The sequence below is a fragment of the Mytilus edulis genome, chromosome 1 (assembly GCF_963676685.1).
Source record: "Mytilus edulis chromosome 1, xbMytEdul2.2, whole genome shotgun sequence".
Taxonomy (NCBI): Eukaryota; Metazoa; Mollusca; class Bivalvia; order Mytilida; family Mytilidae; genus Mytilus; species Mytilus edulis.
This window is the reverse complement of record NC_092344.1, coordinates 23,101,586-23,114,438: the sequence shown is the minus strand read 5'-3', so window position 1 is coordinate 23,114,438 and position 12,853 is coordinate 23,101,586. Positions and strand designations below refer to the sequence as shown.

The window sequence follows — 12,853 nt, the reverse complement described above, 5'->3', positions numbered from 1 at the left end:
GCCAAATGATTATTTTAGAACCCAAATTTCCTAGCATGGACTGTTCTCAAGTAGTTCTTGGTTAAGGGCATACGATACAGTTACAGGGGAGGTAATGGCGTTGCTAGTGTAAAATGTTATTTTCGCTACGTCAAACTATGACATATCTGGAAAAGATGCATTTTTCGACTGTTTTTATCATTCAAACGGATTCAATTTGAAAACAAGTGCATGGACCCCTATTTTTTAAAACGACGTTTTGTTTCATCTTGCAGTAGGATTATTTGGACCAAATTTTATAAAACTGTAAATAGTGCAATTTTTTTTAATTTTGATAAATATACAGCAATAAATTACACTTTTTTTCTTAATTCATGATCATTTGATTAATATGAGTTATTTCTGAATAAAAAATGCATAAATTTTTAAAATACTTATAAAATACAGAAATTACAAATTAATTAACAAAAAACAGTTTGTGTTAATCTTCTAAAACAAAAAAAGTTATGGCTTTCTTTCGAAAGGGAAAATACGGCCACAAATCTGATTTTTGAGCAAATATACAAAATTTCGACCTCATTTAACTCAAAAAGTAGCCCATGATTCATGAAGGTATATTTTTTATTACACATTTGATTTAATCAGGCAAAAAATAGCCTATATGGAAATTTTCATCAAACTGTAAATACGGGACCAAAACTGTATCGTATGCTCTTAAGTTAGTTTACCATGAAGTTGTTGTCACATAACTTTAAAAAATATTATGACCGATTATGATTTGCCCCCTATTTTATGGTTCACTGAACATGGATACATGATAATGGATGTGCAGCATGGTGTCCTTTAGACACATGTTCTTGTTTTAAATTTTACTACTACTTTCAGACTTAAAGGGGCTAGCGGGTGTAAATATAATTTTTTTTTAATATAGGATTTTGCTTTATTTTTTTATAATTGAACTTTATCATATACTTAATAGAAAAATGAAATAAAAAAATGGGGTCACCGTTCATTTAAGCTGACAATCTGCCTCCGAAAGTAGCATACATTTTTGTAAATGTCCTTTTTTAGCTCACCTGGCCCAAAGGGCCAAGTGAGCTTTTCTCATCACTTTGCGTCCGTCGTCCGTCGTCGTCCGGCGTTAGCTTTTACAAAAATCTTCTCCTCTGAAACTACTGGGCCAAATCAAACCAAACTTGGCCACAATCATCATTGGGGTATCGAGTTTAAAAAATGTGTGGCGTGACCTGGTCAACCAACCAAGATGGCCGCCACGGCTAAAAATAGAACAAAGGGGTAAAATGCAGTTTTTGGCTTATAACTCAAAAACCAAAGCATTTTAAGGAAATCTGACGGGATAAAAATGTTTATCAGGTCAAGATCTATCTGCCCTGAAATTTTCAGATGAATCGGTCAATCGGTTGTTGGGTTGCTGCCCCTGAATTGGTAATTTTGAGGAAATTTTGCTGTTTTTGGTTATTATCTTGAATATTATTATAGATAGAGATAAACTTTAAACAGCAATAATGTTCAGCAAAGTAAGATCTACAAATAAGTCAACATGACCAAAATGGTCAGTTGACCCGTTTAGGAATTATTGCCCTTTATAGTCAATTTTTAACCATTTTTCGTAAATTAAAGTAATCTTTTACAAAAATCTTCTCCTCTGAAACTACTGGGCCAAATTAATCCAAACTTGGCCACAATCATCTTTGGGGTATGTAGTTTAAAAAATGTGTGGCGTGACCTGGTCAACCAACCAAGATGGCCGCCACCGCTAAAAATAGAACATAGGGGTAAAATGCAGTTTTTGGCTTATAACTCAAAAACCAAAGCATTTTGAGGAAATCTGACAGGGATAAAAATGTTTATCAGGTCAAGATCTATCTGCCCTGAAATTTTCAGATGAATCGGTCAATCGGTTGTTGGGTTGCTGCCCCTGAATTGGTAATTTTGAGGAAATTTTGCTGTTTTTGGTTATTATCTTGAATATTATTATAGATAGAGATAAATTGTGAACAGCAATAATGTTTAGCAAAGTAAGATCTACAAATAAGTCAACATGACCAAAATGGTCAGTTGACCCGTTTAGGAGTTATTGCCCTTTATAGTCAATCTTTAACCATTTTTCATAAATCTAAGTAATCTTTTACAAAATCTCCACTGAAACTACTAGGCCACAATCATCTTTGGGGTATCTAGTTTGAAAAATGTGTCCGATGACCTGGCCATTCAACCAAGATGGCCGCCACGGCTAAAAATAGAACATAGGGGTAAAATGCAGTTTTTGGCTTATAACTATGAAACCAAAGCATCTAGAGCAAATCTGACAAGAAGTTAAATTGTTAATCAAGTCAATATCTATCTGCCCTGCAATTTTCAGATGAATCGGTCAATCGGTTGTTGGGTTGCTGCCCCTGAATTGGTAATTTTGAGGAAATTTTGCTGTTTTTGGTTATTATCTTGAATATTATTATAGATAGAGATAAACTGTAAACAGCAATAATGTTCAGCAAAGTAAGATCTACAAATAAGTCAACATGACCAAAATGGTCAGTTGACCCGTTTAGGAATTATTGCCCTTTATAGTCAATTTTTAACCATTTTTCGTTAATTAAAGTAATCTTTTACAAAAATCTTCTCCTCTGAAACTACTGGGCCAAATCAAACCAAACTTGGCCACAATCATCTTTGGGGTATCTTGTTTAAAAAATGTGTGGCGTGACCTGGTCAACCAACCAAGATGGCCGCCACGGCTAAAAATAGAACAAAGGGGTAAAATGCAGTTTTTGGCTTATAACTCAAAAACCAAAGCATTTTGAGGAAATCTGACGGGATAAAAATGTTTATCAGGTCAAGATCTATCTGCCCTGAAATTTTCAGATGAATCGGTCAATCGGTTGTTGGGTTGCTGCCCCTGAATTGGTAATTTTGAGGAAATTTTGCTGTTTTTGGTTATTATCTTGAATATTATTATAGATAGAGATAAACTTTAAACAGCAATAATGTTTAGCAAAGTAAGATCTACAAATCAGTCAACATGACCAAAATGGTCAGTTGACCCGTTTAGGAGTTATTGCCCTTTATAGTCAATTTTTAACCATTTTTCGTAAATTAAAGTAATCTTTTACAAAAATCTTCTCCTCTGAAACTACTGGGCCAAATTAATCCAAACTTGGCCACAATCATCTTTGGGGTATGTAGTTTAAAAAATGTGTGGCGTGACCTGGTCAACCAACCAAGATGGCCGCCACCGCTAAAAATAGAACATAGGGGTAAAATGCAGTTTTTGGCTTATAACTCAAAAACCAAAGCATTTTGAGGAAATCTGACAGCGATAAAAATGTTTATCAGGTCAAGATCTATCTGCCCTGAAATTTTCAGATGAATCGGTCAATCGGTTGTTGGGTTGCTGCCCCTGAATTGGTAATTTTGAGGAAATTTTGCTGTTTTTGGTTATTATCTTGAATTTTCTTATAGATAGAGATAAATTGTGAACAGCAATAATGTTTAGCAAAGTAAGATCTACAAATAAGTCAACATGACCAAAATGGTCAGTTGACTCCTTTAGGAGTTATTGTCCTTTATAGTCAATCTTTAACCATTTTTCATAAATCTAAGTAATCTTTTACAAAATCTCCACTGAAACTACTAGGCCACAATCATCTTTGGGGTATCTAGTTTGAAAAATGTGTCCGATGACCTGGCCATTCAACCAAGATGGCCGCCACGGCTAAAAATAGAACATAGGGGTAAAATGCAGTTTTTGGCTTATAACTATGAAACCAAAGCATCTAGAGCAAATCTGACAAGAAGTTAAATTGTTAATCAAGTCAATATCTATCTGCCCTGAATTTTTCAGATGAATTGGACAACTGGTTGTTGGGTTGCTGCCCTCCAATTGGTAATTTTTAAAGAAATTTTGCCGTTTTTGGTTATCTTGAATACTATTATAGATAGCGATAAACTGTAAACAGCAATAATGTTCAGCAAAGTAAGATCTACAAATAAGTCAACATGACCTAAATGGTCAATTGACCCCTTAAGGAGTTATTGCCCTTTATAGTCAATTTTTAACAATTTTCATTAATTTGGTAAATTTATGTAAATTTTTACCAAATATAGTTCTCTGTTACTAATGGGCAAAGTTCATTATAGATATAATTGTAAGAAGCAAAATCGTTCAGTAAAGTAAGAACTTCAAACACATCACCATCACCAAAATACAATTTTGTCATGAATCCATTTGTGTCCTTTGTTTAATATGCACATAGACCAAGGTGAGCGACACAGGCTCTTTAGAGCCTCTAGTTTTCTCTTGAACTAATAGGAGAAATCAAGGTAATATTGAAATAAAAAAAGAGCTAAATATCAGAAATGGCTTAAATTTTACAATTATTTAGTTTATGTACAGCATATATGAAAACAATAATAAAAAATATAGGTCACCGATGAGTTAAAAAAGATATTTATAACTTGGAGATTTTTCAATGATATAAACATTTTAAAATTCATCTGGTGCCAAACAGAATCGATTTTTCTGGTTGATTTTTGTACCATATCATAAAGTAATAACTAATAGTGTAATAAATAAAATTTGTAATAAAAAAACAAATGTTTAATTTTTTGCTGAAATTTGTGTACCTGCGAGCCTCCTTAAATAAGATCATTTTAATTTTAGGTGTAGTTAAAAGAATTATTCCAGCTGTAGCCTCAACAAATGCAGTTATTGCAGGTATTAATATATTTGTCTCAAGATTTCTATCTAAAAACCTTATATGAAAACACATACAACATTATATTTTGCTTTATTGGTAAATTAAATATGTCCCAAAAATATTTCCCAAAAAGTGTAAAATAGCAGTCTTATGGAGAGTGTTTGTAAGGCATAAATGCAATGGGTATGTGACACAAAGAATTCTCACAGAACACTTAATGACACAAAGTATGATTGGAGAGTCGTGGTGTAGCAGTTAGTGCATTGGACAACTAACACAAAGGTTCGATTCCTGATCTTGGATGAAAATTTCAGGGATTGAATTTTCGACTCTTCCTTGACACCATTTGCCAGTGGGGGTCTTGAGGAAACAATGATAGTCCGTTGGAAGGGGACAATAATGGCTGACCCTTGTTAAGAGAGAGCCATATCTCTTGCACGTTAAAAACACCCTTGTAGATTTCGAAAAAGAGCAGTCTAATGCCGCTACAAGGCAGCACTCGCACCCACAAAATAGAAAGGGATTAATATAAATTGTAAAAACTTGTTTCTTATTCCACTATAAATAAATATGTTTAAACTATGAATGGAATTAAAGAATTCTCACAGAAGGCTATGTGACATTAAGTATTAATGGAATAGAAAAGTTCTTACAAAACGCTAATTCAAAGCCAAATTTCAATGAAGAAATAAACAATCTTTCCCACAGTTATATTTTCATCAATACACCTGTGAGAAATTCAGTGGTCAACATCAAACTTTCTTGCTAAATTCAGTCTCTTTTTCCTTTGTGAATAACAGGTCAACAAAAATCTTTTTTGCTTATGTCAGGGTCTTCATGACTTTGGAGAATTGGTCAAAAGTATGAAGTTATTTAACTTACAGTTTTAAGTCCTTAAAAGGAATTCAAGATTTAAACATGTTTCTGTCAATAGTCACCTGACCTTGACCTTATTTTCATTTATTCATTGATTAAAATAGTCTTCTTGATACTTTTTATAAGAACTTAATCTGAAAGGGTGTAAACGTGATATTCTGGTATAGATGATAACGTTTATATATCTAAATATGTATCTTTATTATCGAAAACCAAAGTACAATGGTATAGAAACATTTCTATGTGTACTTAATTATCTTCACTTATTGGTCTTTCCATGTAAATTGAATGGAAAATAGCAATAGCAACAGAACAAAACTTCAGGAACACATAAAAAATCACAAGCTCAAATCAATTAAAAATGGGAATAAAAGATTAAACAAATGAAAAAAGACTTTTCATGGGAAAGTTATTGGACTAGATTTTTAGATGTATAGACCAAGTTAGTCTTGGACTAAGACTCTTGGTGAAAATGTATTACAAGAAAATATATAACCCAAAAGTTATGAATAAGACTATGAAATATGATGTATGTAGAAATGAAATGAAAATATGGAAAGCAGTAGATGTGGTAATACCTTTGATATTTTTTTTTCCATTTTTTAGCTGCCTGTTCAACAGAAGTATTTAAACTTGCAACAAGGTAAAGATTTGTATTTGGAATCAGCTGGTATTTTTTAAGGTTAAAAATTATATAGTTAAAGTCTTCTGTTTATATACGAGGAAAATGTTCGTCTGAAAAAATTCTTAAAGTCTACACTTTAGTTCAACTGGCCTTACTTGTCATTGCAACCTTTTTTTATATTTTCTACAATAAAAAAAATATATTACAGGTCATCTGCTATAAAGCAAGGAGAAATATTTTATCTACCCTCATCACACAATGTATACTGTGGTGGAATCTGTTTCTCTCAAGGTCATCTGTGAAAGGGGGGGCTTAAAAACATGTAATCCTGATGTCCCAAACTTAAAGAAATTTAAATCCTGACATCCAGAAATTCAAAAAAAGAATTCCCGGATCCAAAAAAGGACCAATCCTGAAATCCGGAGCTTAAAAACACCCTATCCCGGAGTCACCATAAAGGTCATTACCCCTCAACTATTAAGCATGGTGAAATATTGTATCTGCCCTTGTCACATGATACACTGTGTTGGAATCTGTTTCTCTCAAGGTCATCTGTGAGGGGAGGGGGCCTAAAAAACATGTAATCCTGAGGTCCGGAACTTATAGAAATTCAAAGAAGATTTCTGGGATCCCAAAAGGACAATCCTGAAACCCAAGCTTAAAAACACCCTATAATGGAGTCCCGATAAAGGTCCTACGCCCCCTCATCTGTTAAGCATTGAGAAATATTGTATCTGCCCTAGTCACATGATACACTGTGGTTGAATCTGTTTCTCTCAAGGTCATCTGTTAATATAAGCATGGAGAAATATTGTATCTGCCCTCATCACATGATATACTGTGGTGGAATCTGTTTCTCTCAAGGATATCTGTAAATATAAGCATGGAGAAATATTGTATCTGCCCTCATCACATGATATACTGTGGTGGAATCTGTTTCTCTCAAGGTCATCTGTTAAGCATTGAGAAATAGTGTATCTGCCCTCATCACATGATAATATACTGTTTCTAGTACATTTTAGACCAATTTTCCCTGTATTTAGGTAATGTTTATCTTTCTTTTTCAGTAATTTACTAATGGTCCTCATTGTTCTTTGTGATGTCAGCAGGCACGGTCATCTTATTTGTAACTTAGCAATAGAAAAATCCATAATTGAATTTAAACTAATGAGATTAAGCAAATTACATGTTGAAAAAAAGATCAACTGTATGAAGAAAGCATAAATTTGCTGGAATTTAAGAAAATTCTAAATATATAATAATTCAGATTAACTTACAATTTTTTAGTTGCTGTTTACCCCTGAATAATTACATGAACTTTAGTGATATTGATGGTATATATACATATGCCTTTGAGGCCATGAAAAAGGTATGTAGTAACTTTATATAGTCACTGAAACAATAGGTTATAGTGAGAAATAAGATGACCTAGTTAAACATATTGCAATGCAGTCATGTGAATTATTTATATATACAGGTTGTATATATGTATTTGTTTGGCATAAAAGACTTACAAATAAAGATCATACTGGTAATGATGTTGGTGTTCAGTCATTGCATCTGGTATTTTCTGGAGTGAAAGTCTCAGTTTGCTATTTTACAGTGTGAAGGAAGACCAAAATGTTTCTACAACATTTCCAAATACCATCAATGGCTTAGATTAATAAATTTTAAAATTGAAACATCAATAACTATCACTAGACTCTGTCCTTAAATAATTTGAGGGAGAAGAGCTTAAGATTTACAAGAGGTAATATTTGCTGCATTCTTTAACCATTACTGAAAAATTTGTCTGACATTAAAAATGCTTTAGTATTGGAAATTATCAACTGACATAGAAACACATCAGAGACAATATGGAATCCTGTTGTGTATTTTAAATATGGATTGAGTCCTTAGATGCATGAAATTCTTATCAACATTCTCAGAACTTTATAATACACTATTGAAATCAAAAGAATTATTATTACTTACTGTAAATTCTGAAATTACTGCGTGCATTTATTATTGTGATTTTGTCACTTAAGGTGGCTCGGGCCTATTCGAAGTTTCTATCAGAAGTGCCGTATTTTTGGTTATTTTATTCTTTAAACAAAATGAATCAAATTGGTCGAAAAAAAATAGGGGGTCACGGACCATTTAAGCTCAAAATTTTACTTTTAAACAGGTATGTAAAAGGGGCCATTTTTCAATGAAATGATAGGGAAAATAGAGGTGTTGACATATTTTTATCGGAATTACAAAAAAACGTTCTATGACAATTGGTCCAAAACTGTAATATGGAAAGCTGGAATATAGCTTCAAAGAATGAGCCAATAAAAAACATAGGTCACCGATAAGGAAAAAAAAATATTTTGCCTTAAAACCCAAATTTTGGCGGGAAAATGGTGAAAATGATTGAAATGTCATTTTGACCCTTTAACAAATACGGATAATAACGAAAATATTCTATAAGTCACATAAAAACAATGATTTAACATTTCTAATCAATCAAAATATTTAGAAAAAATATGTCAAATTTACGACAAATACTTTTGTAATTCATGCGTGAAATTATGCGCAGTCGAATAGTCCCGAGCCACCTTAAGACTCAAATGCGATTTAATTTTTGTGATATCAAGAAAATCCTGTTTAATTCCTATTAAAAAAAATGTGAGTTTAAATTATTGCCATTATAACGTTATCAAAGGTACCAGGATTATAATTTAGTACGCCAGACGCGCGTTTCGTCTACATAAGACTCATCAGTGACGCTCATATCAAAAAATTTATAAAGCCAAACAAGTAAAAAGTTGAAGAGCATTGAGGATCAAAAATTCCAAAAAGTTGTGCCAAATACGGCTAAGGTAATTTATGCCTGGGATAAGAAAATCCTTAGTGTTTCGAAAAATTCAAAGTTTGGTAAACAGGAAATTTAGAAAAAGACCACATTATTGATATTCATATCAACACCGGAGTGTTGACTACTGGACTGGTGATACCCTGTCGTATTTTTCGCAATAATAAAAACATCACATTTATTCAGTTGTTGTCACATGTCATGTGTTTTAGGACACATTATGTTAATTCATTCATTTGTTGTGACATGTCAAGGGTTTTAAAACACAGAATATTTCATTTATTCATTTGTGGTGACATGTCATGTATTTGAGGACAAAGAATATTTAATTTGTATATTTGGTGTGACAAGTCAAGTGATTGAGGATACTTAATTTATTCAATTATTTGTTGTGACATGTCAAGTGTTATAAGACATCGAATATTTCATTCATTTATTTGTTGTGACATGTCAAGTGTTATAAGACATTGAATATTTCATTCATTTATTTGTTGTGACATGTCAAAAAAAGTCAAATCACAAAAAGGGTTTTAGGACACAGAATAATTCATTCATTTATTTATTGTGACATGTCAAGTGTTTGAAGACACATACTAAATCATTCATTTAGACATGTCAATTGTTTGAGGATATAGAGTATTTATTTTATTTAATAATTAATATATATTGACAGGATGATTGTATAGCCTGTACTAATATACCAAAAGCATTGAAGTTTTCTGATGGTGATAAATTACAAGATATTTTAACCTACCTTATAGATAGTGCTGAATAGTAAGTATTGGATTGTTAATGCAAATACATTTATTTATAAGACATGTTAGGCAGGTAAATAAAATGATGGAAAACTGTAATTGAGATATCCATTTAAAAAACAAATACAGTATATGAATAACATGTAGCTTATAAACAAGAATCAAGGCAGACAGAAAATCGAAACAGCAAAAAGCATATTAAAATACATAAGTGTTCATGTAGTACCAAACTCATTGAGTGCTTAAAAACACTGGTAAACAATCAGGCAGCTTTCCTGACCTTATCTGACAAAAATTGGCCACCAGGATACAACCAAGAGTACCAACAATCAAACAATCAGTTTAAAAAAGTACTGGATAGCTTAAAATCAAAACATTACATCTGGATTTGATTTGAATGATTTTTAGTGTTTTAAAGCCACTTTTAAGCACTGCAATTAGGCTATTTCGTGGCGGCCAGTTTTTACTAGAGGAAGCCAGAGAAAACCACTGACCTTAGATAGGAAAACTGACAATCCTAGTCAATTTAAATTGGAGTCAAGTGCACCCACTCCAGCGGTGTTCGAACCTCTCAACCTCAGTGTTGACTGGCTAGTGATTACAGGGCTAGTGATTACAGTAGTAACTACTTAGACCACTCGGCCACTGAGACCCTCATTATATCTGGATTCAGGGATATTTTCTAGCATATCCTCTGAGCTAAAGTATAATAAAATTAGGCTAAGTTTGTCTGGTGTGTATACAACAGAGTACATGTTCATATCAAATCAACATGTTATTCTCTAAACATGCTAAAATATGCTTGAAACTTTTTTTCCATATTAAATGTATTGACCAAAATACTGTTAGGCGGGAATTTTTGCTGAATATAGCTATTTTTATAGTTTACTGACCACTGAATAGATGTGATTTTCAACAAATTTATTAATTTCATCACACAACTCATTTCAATTTTTTTCATCTTGTCAGTGATAAAAATGGCAGAAGTGACACATAGTTGTTCCTTATCCAGTATACATACCGGTGGCCACAATGGTGTCAACAATTGTTCTTTTCTACAAAGTTGATATGCTTAGGTTGGACTAATTCTAGGTTTATTTCACATCCAGTAACCAAGTTTCTGATGGACCTAGATTTGACCAAGTCCATGTTTATTTGATATCCAGTAAGATTCCTATAGCCTAACCCATGTTTGTTGCTTAACATATTGTATAGTGATATATGATTCGTTTATAATCTTTTTTTCTTTCAGCCAAATGAAATCTCCAGGAATAACGACTTCACTAAATGGCAAAAATAAAACCTTGTACATGCAGACAGTAAAATCAATAGAAGAAAAAACAAGAGAAAATCTAAAAAAGACATTAAATGGTAAGTAGTGATGCGTTAACTAAAAAGACGTGACTTGCTTTTGACAGATTTTATATTTATCTTAGTAAACCTTGAACTATTTTTTTCTTAATGATGAAATAATTATTACTGAAAATTACCATGACTTTTGACTTATTTCACTTTGGGTGTTCCAGAGGTTTGTTTTTTTTAAATTTACACTATAGAGTTACTTATAGAATGTATACACAAAACAAGATCTATCAATTTATAAAAAACTAATATGTATTATCAAATACAGAAAAAAGAGATTTCTTTATATTTTCAGAGCTTGGTTTGAGAGATGGACAAGAAGTGTATATAGCAGATCCTACCACACCAAATACAATTACATTTAAACTGACTTTAGGATGTAACATGGAGTAGTTATATTTCTATTATTACCTCTGGTTTCTCTACATTGCTTACTATATAAACACTGTTATGTTATTACTATCTTATACTGCGACAGTGCAAGGGCTGTATAGCCAGTCAAGGTCGTTAAAAACTTCCATTTGTTGTACTATCTTATCACTGTTAAATCTGCATGATTTTGATTGATAATATAAAACGCAATCATTTTGTGAATATGTCATTGCACCATAGACTAAAATATTCTCTTTTTTTGGTGGATGTATACAGTATTTTATTATTCTTTTCAACAGTGAAAGTTAGATGCAATAATTTGCTAGATTCCAAGTATTGACGTTTGTGAATTTTATTTATCGAATGATTAACCATAATATTAGAATTTGTTAAAATAAAGTCTTCTTTGAAAAAATGTTCAAAATTTTAAATTGATAAATCAGCAATTTTAGTCAAAATTTCTTGAAATCATATGACTTTCGAAGAAAAAAAATGTTTATATAATTACCAGAAATAGTATTGATGAAAAACAGATACACATAATAACAAGGTACATGCATTATCAATTTACAATTCTTTTTTGGATACATAAATTTGTGAATATATTAGCCACTTTTATACTGTTTTAGATGTTACTCCAATCTGATTCTAAATTTTAGTGTGGGTAGCTTTCATAAAATTGACATTCTTTTAGCTTGTACAATTTTTATGACAATTATTATTTGTGCTTAAAATAACATGAATAAGGTAAATAAGATATTCTGATGGAACACAAATATTGATATTTATATACTTGTACTGGGATATTTTTGATTTAAGTACTGGGTTCCAAACCAATATATGCTAGAAAAAAATAAGGAAAGCAACAGCAACTTGTGATAGAAAAGAAATATATATGAATACTACTAAGCTACTGTGTTAAGTAATGACAAGAAATAAATGAGAGTGTGGGACTTTATTATGATAGACATGTAACAGTAATTGTTACATAGTAAAAAAATATTGTTTTAGTTACGGTTAAGATTTATGGAAAACAAATCAATGAAGAACAAATTAAAATCCAAATACTTTAAAAAAATATTTTGTTATTTGTCATTTGCCTTAATTAGTTCATTAAAGTTTGCCTGGAAAAAAAGAAGGAATTTTAATTCTCAGACTCACAGTTACTAGGAAAGGTAAACACTCAAATTGATTTGTATCCATTAACTTTGCTTAAGAATATCCTTCTAGGATTGTTTAGGGAATGAATGTCAGTTGGTTAGTGTCTGTTTTATGTTTAACTCACAGTTCCTTTTGTTAACCGGATTTTTGTGACAAAAATGTCGGT

The 12,853-nt window shown here is 31.8% G+C and overlaps 1 protein-coding gene across 6 annotated transcripts in view; it reads left to right on the top strand.

Annotated features, from left to right (window-relative positions):
* The window catches only part of LOC139528285 (NEDD8-activating enzyme E1 catalytic subunit-like), a 45,731-nt gene extending 33,127 nt beyond the window's left edge, over positions 1 to 12,604 (top strand). For all 6 annotated transcript variants that reach the window (XM_071324222.1, XM_071324232.1, XM_071324200.1 and 3 more), the window contains 6 exons: positions 4,661 to 4,714; positions 6,180 to 6,216; positions 7,486 to 7,567; positions 9,711 to 9,811; positions 11,045 to 11,163; positions 11,450 to 12,604. In XM_071324222.1, the coding sequence (XP_071180323.1) occupies positions 4,661 to 4,714; positions 6,180 to 6,216; positions 7,486 to 7,567; positions 9,711 to 9,811; positions 11,045 to 11,163; positions 11,450 to 11,547 (491 nt within the window). In that variant the 3' untranslated portion in view covers positions 11,548 to 12,604. The remainder of the gene's footprint in view (positions 1 to 4,660; positions 4,715 to 6,179; positions 6,217 to 7,485; positions 7,568 to 9,710; positions 9,812 to 11,044; positions 11,164 to 11,449) is intronic.
* Positions 12,605 to 12,853: the final 249 nt, after the last annotated feature.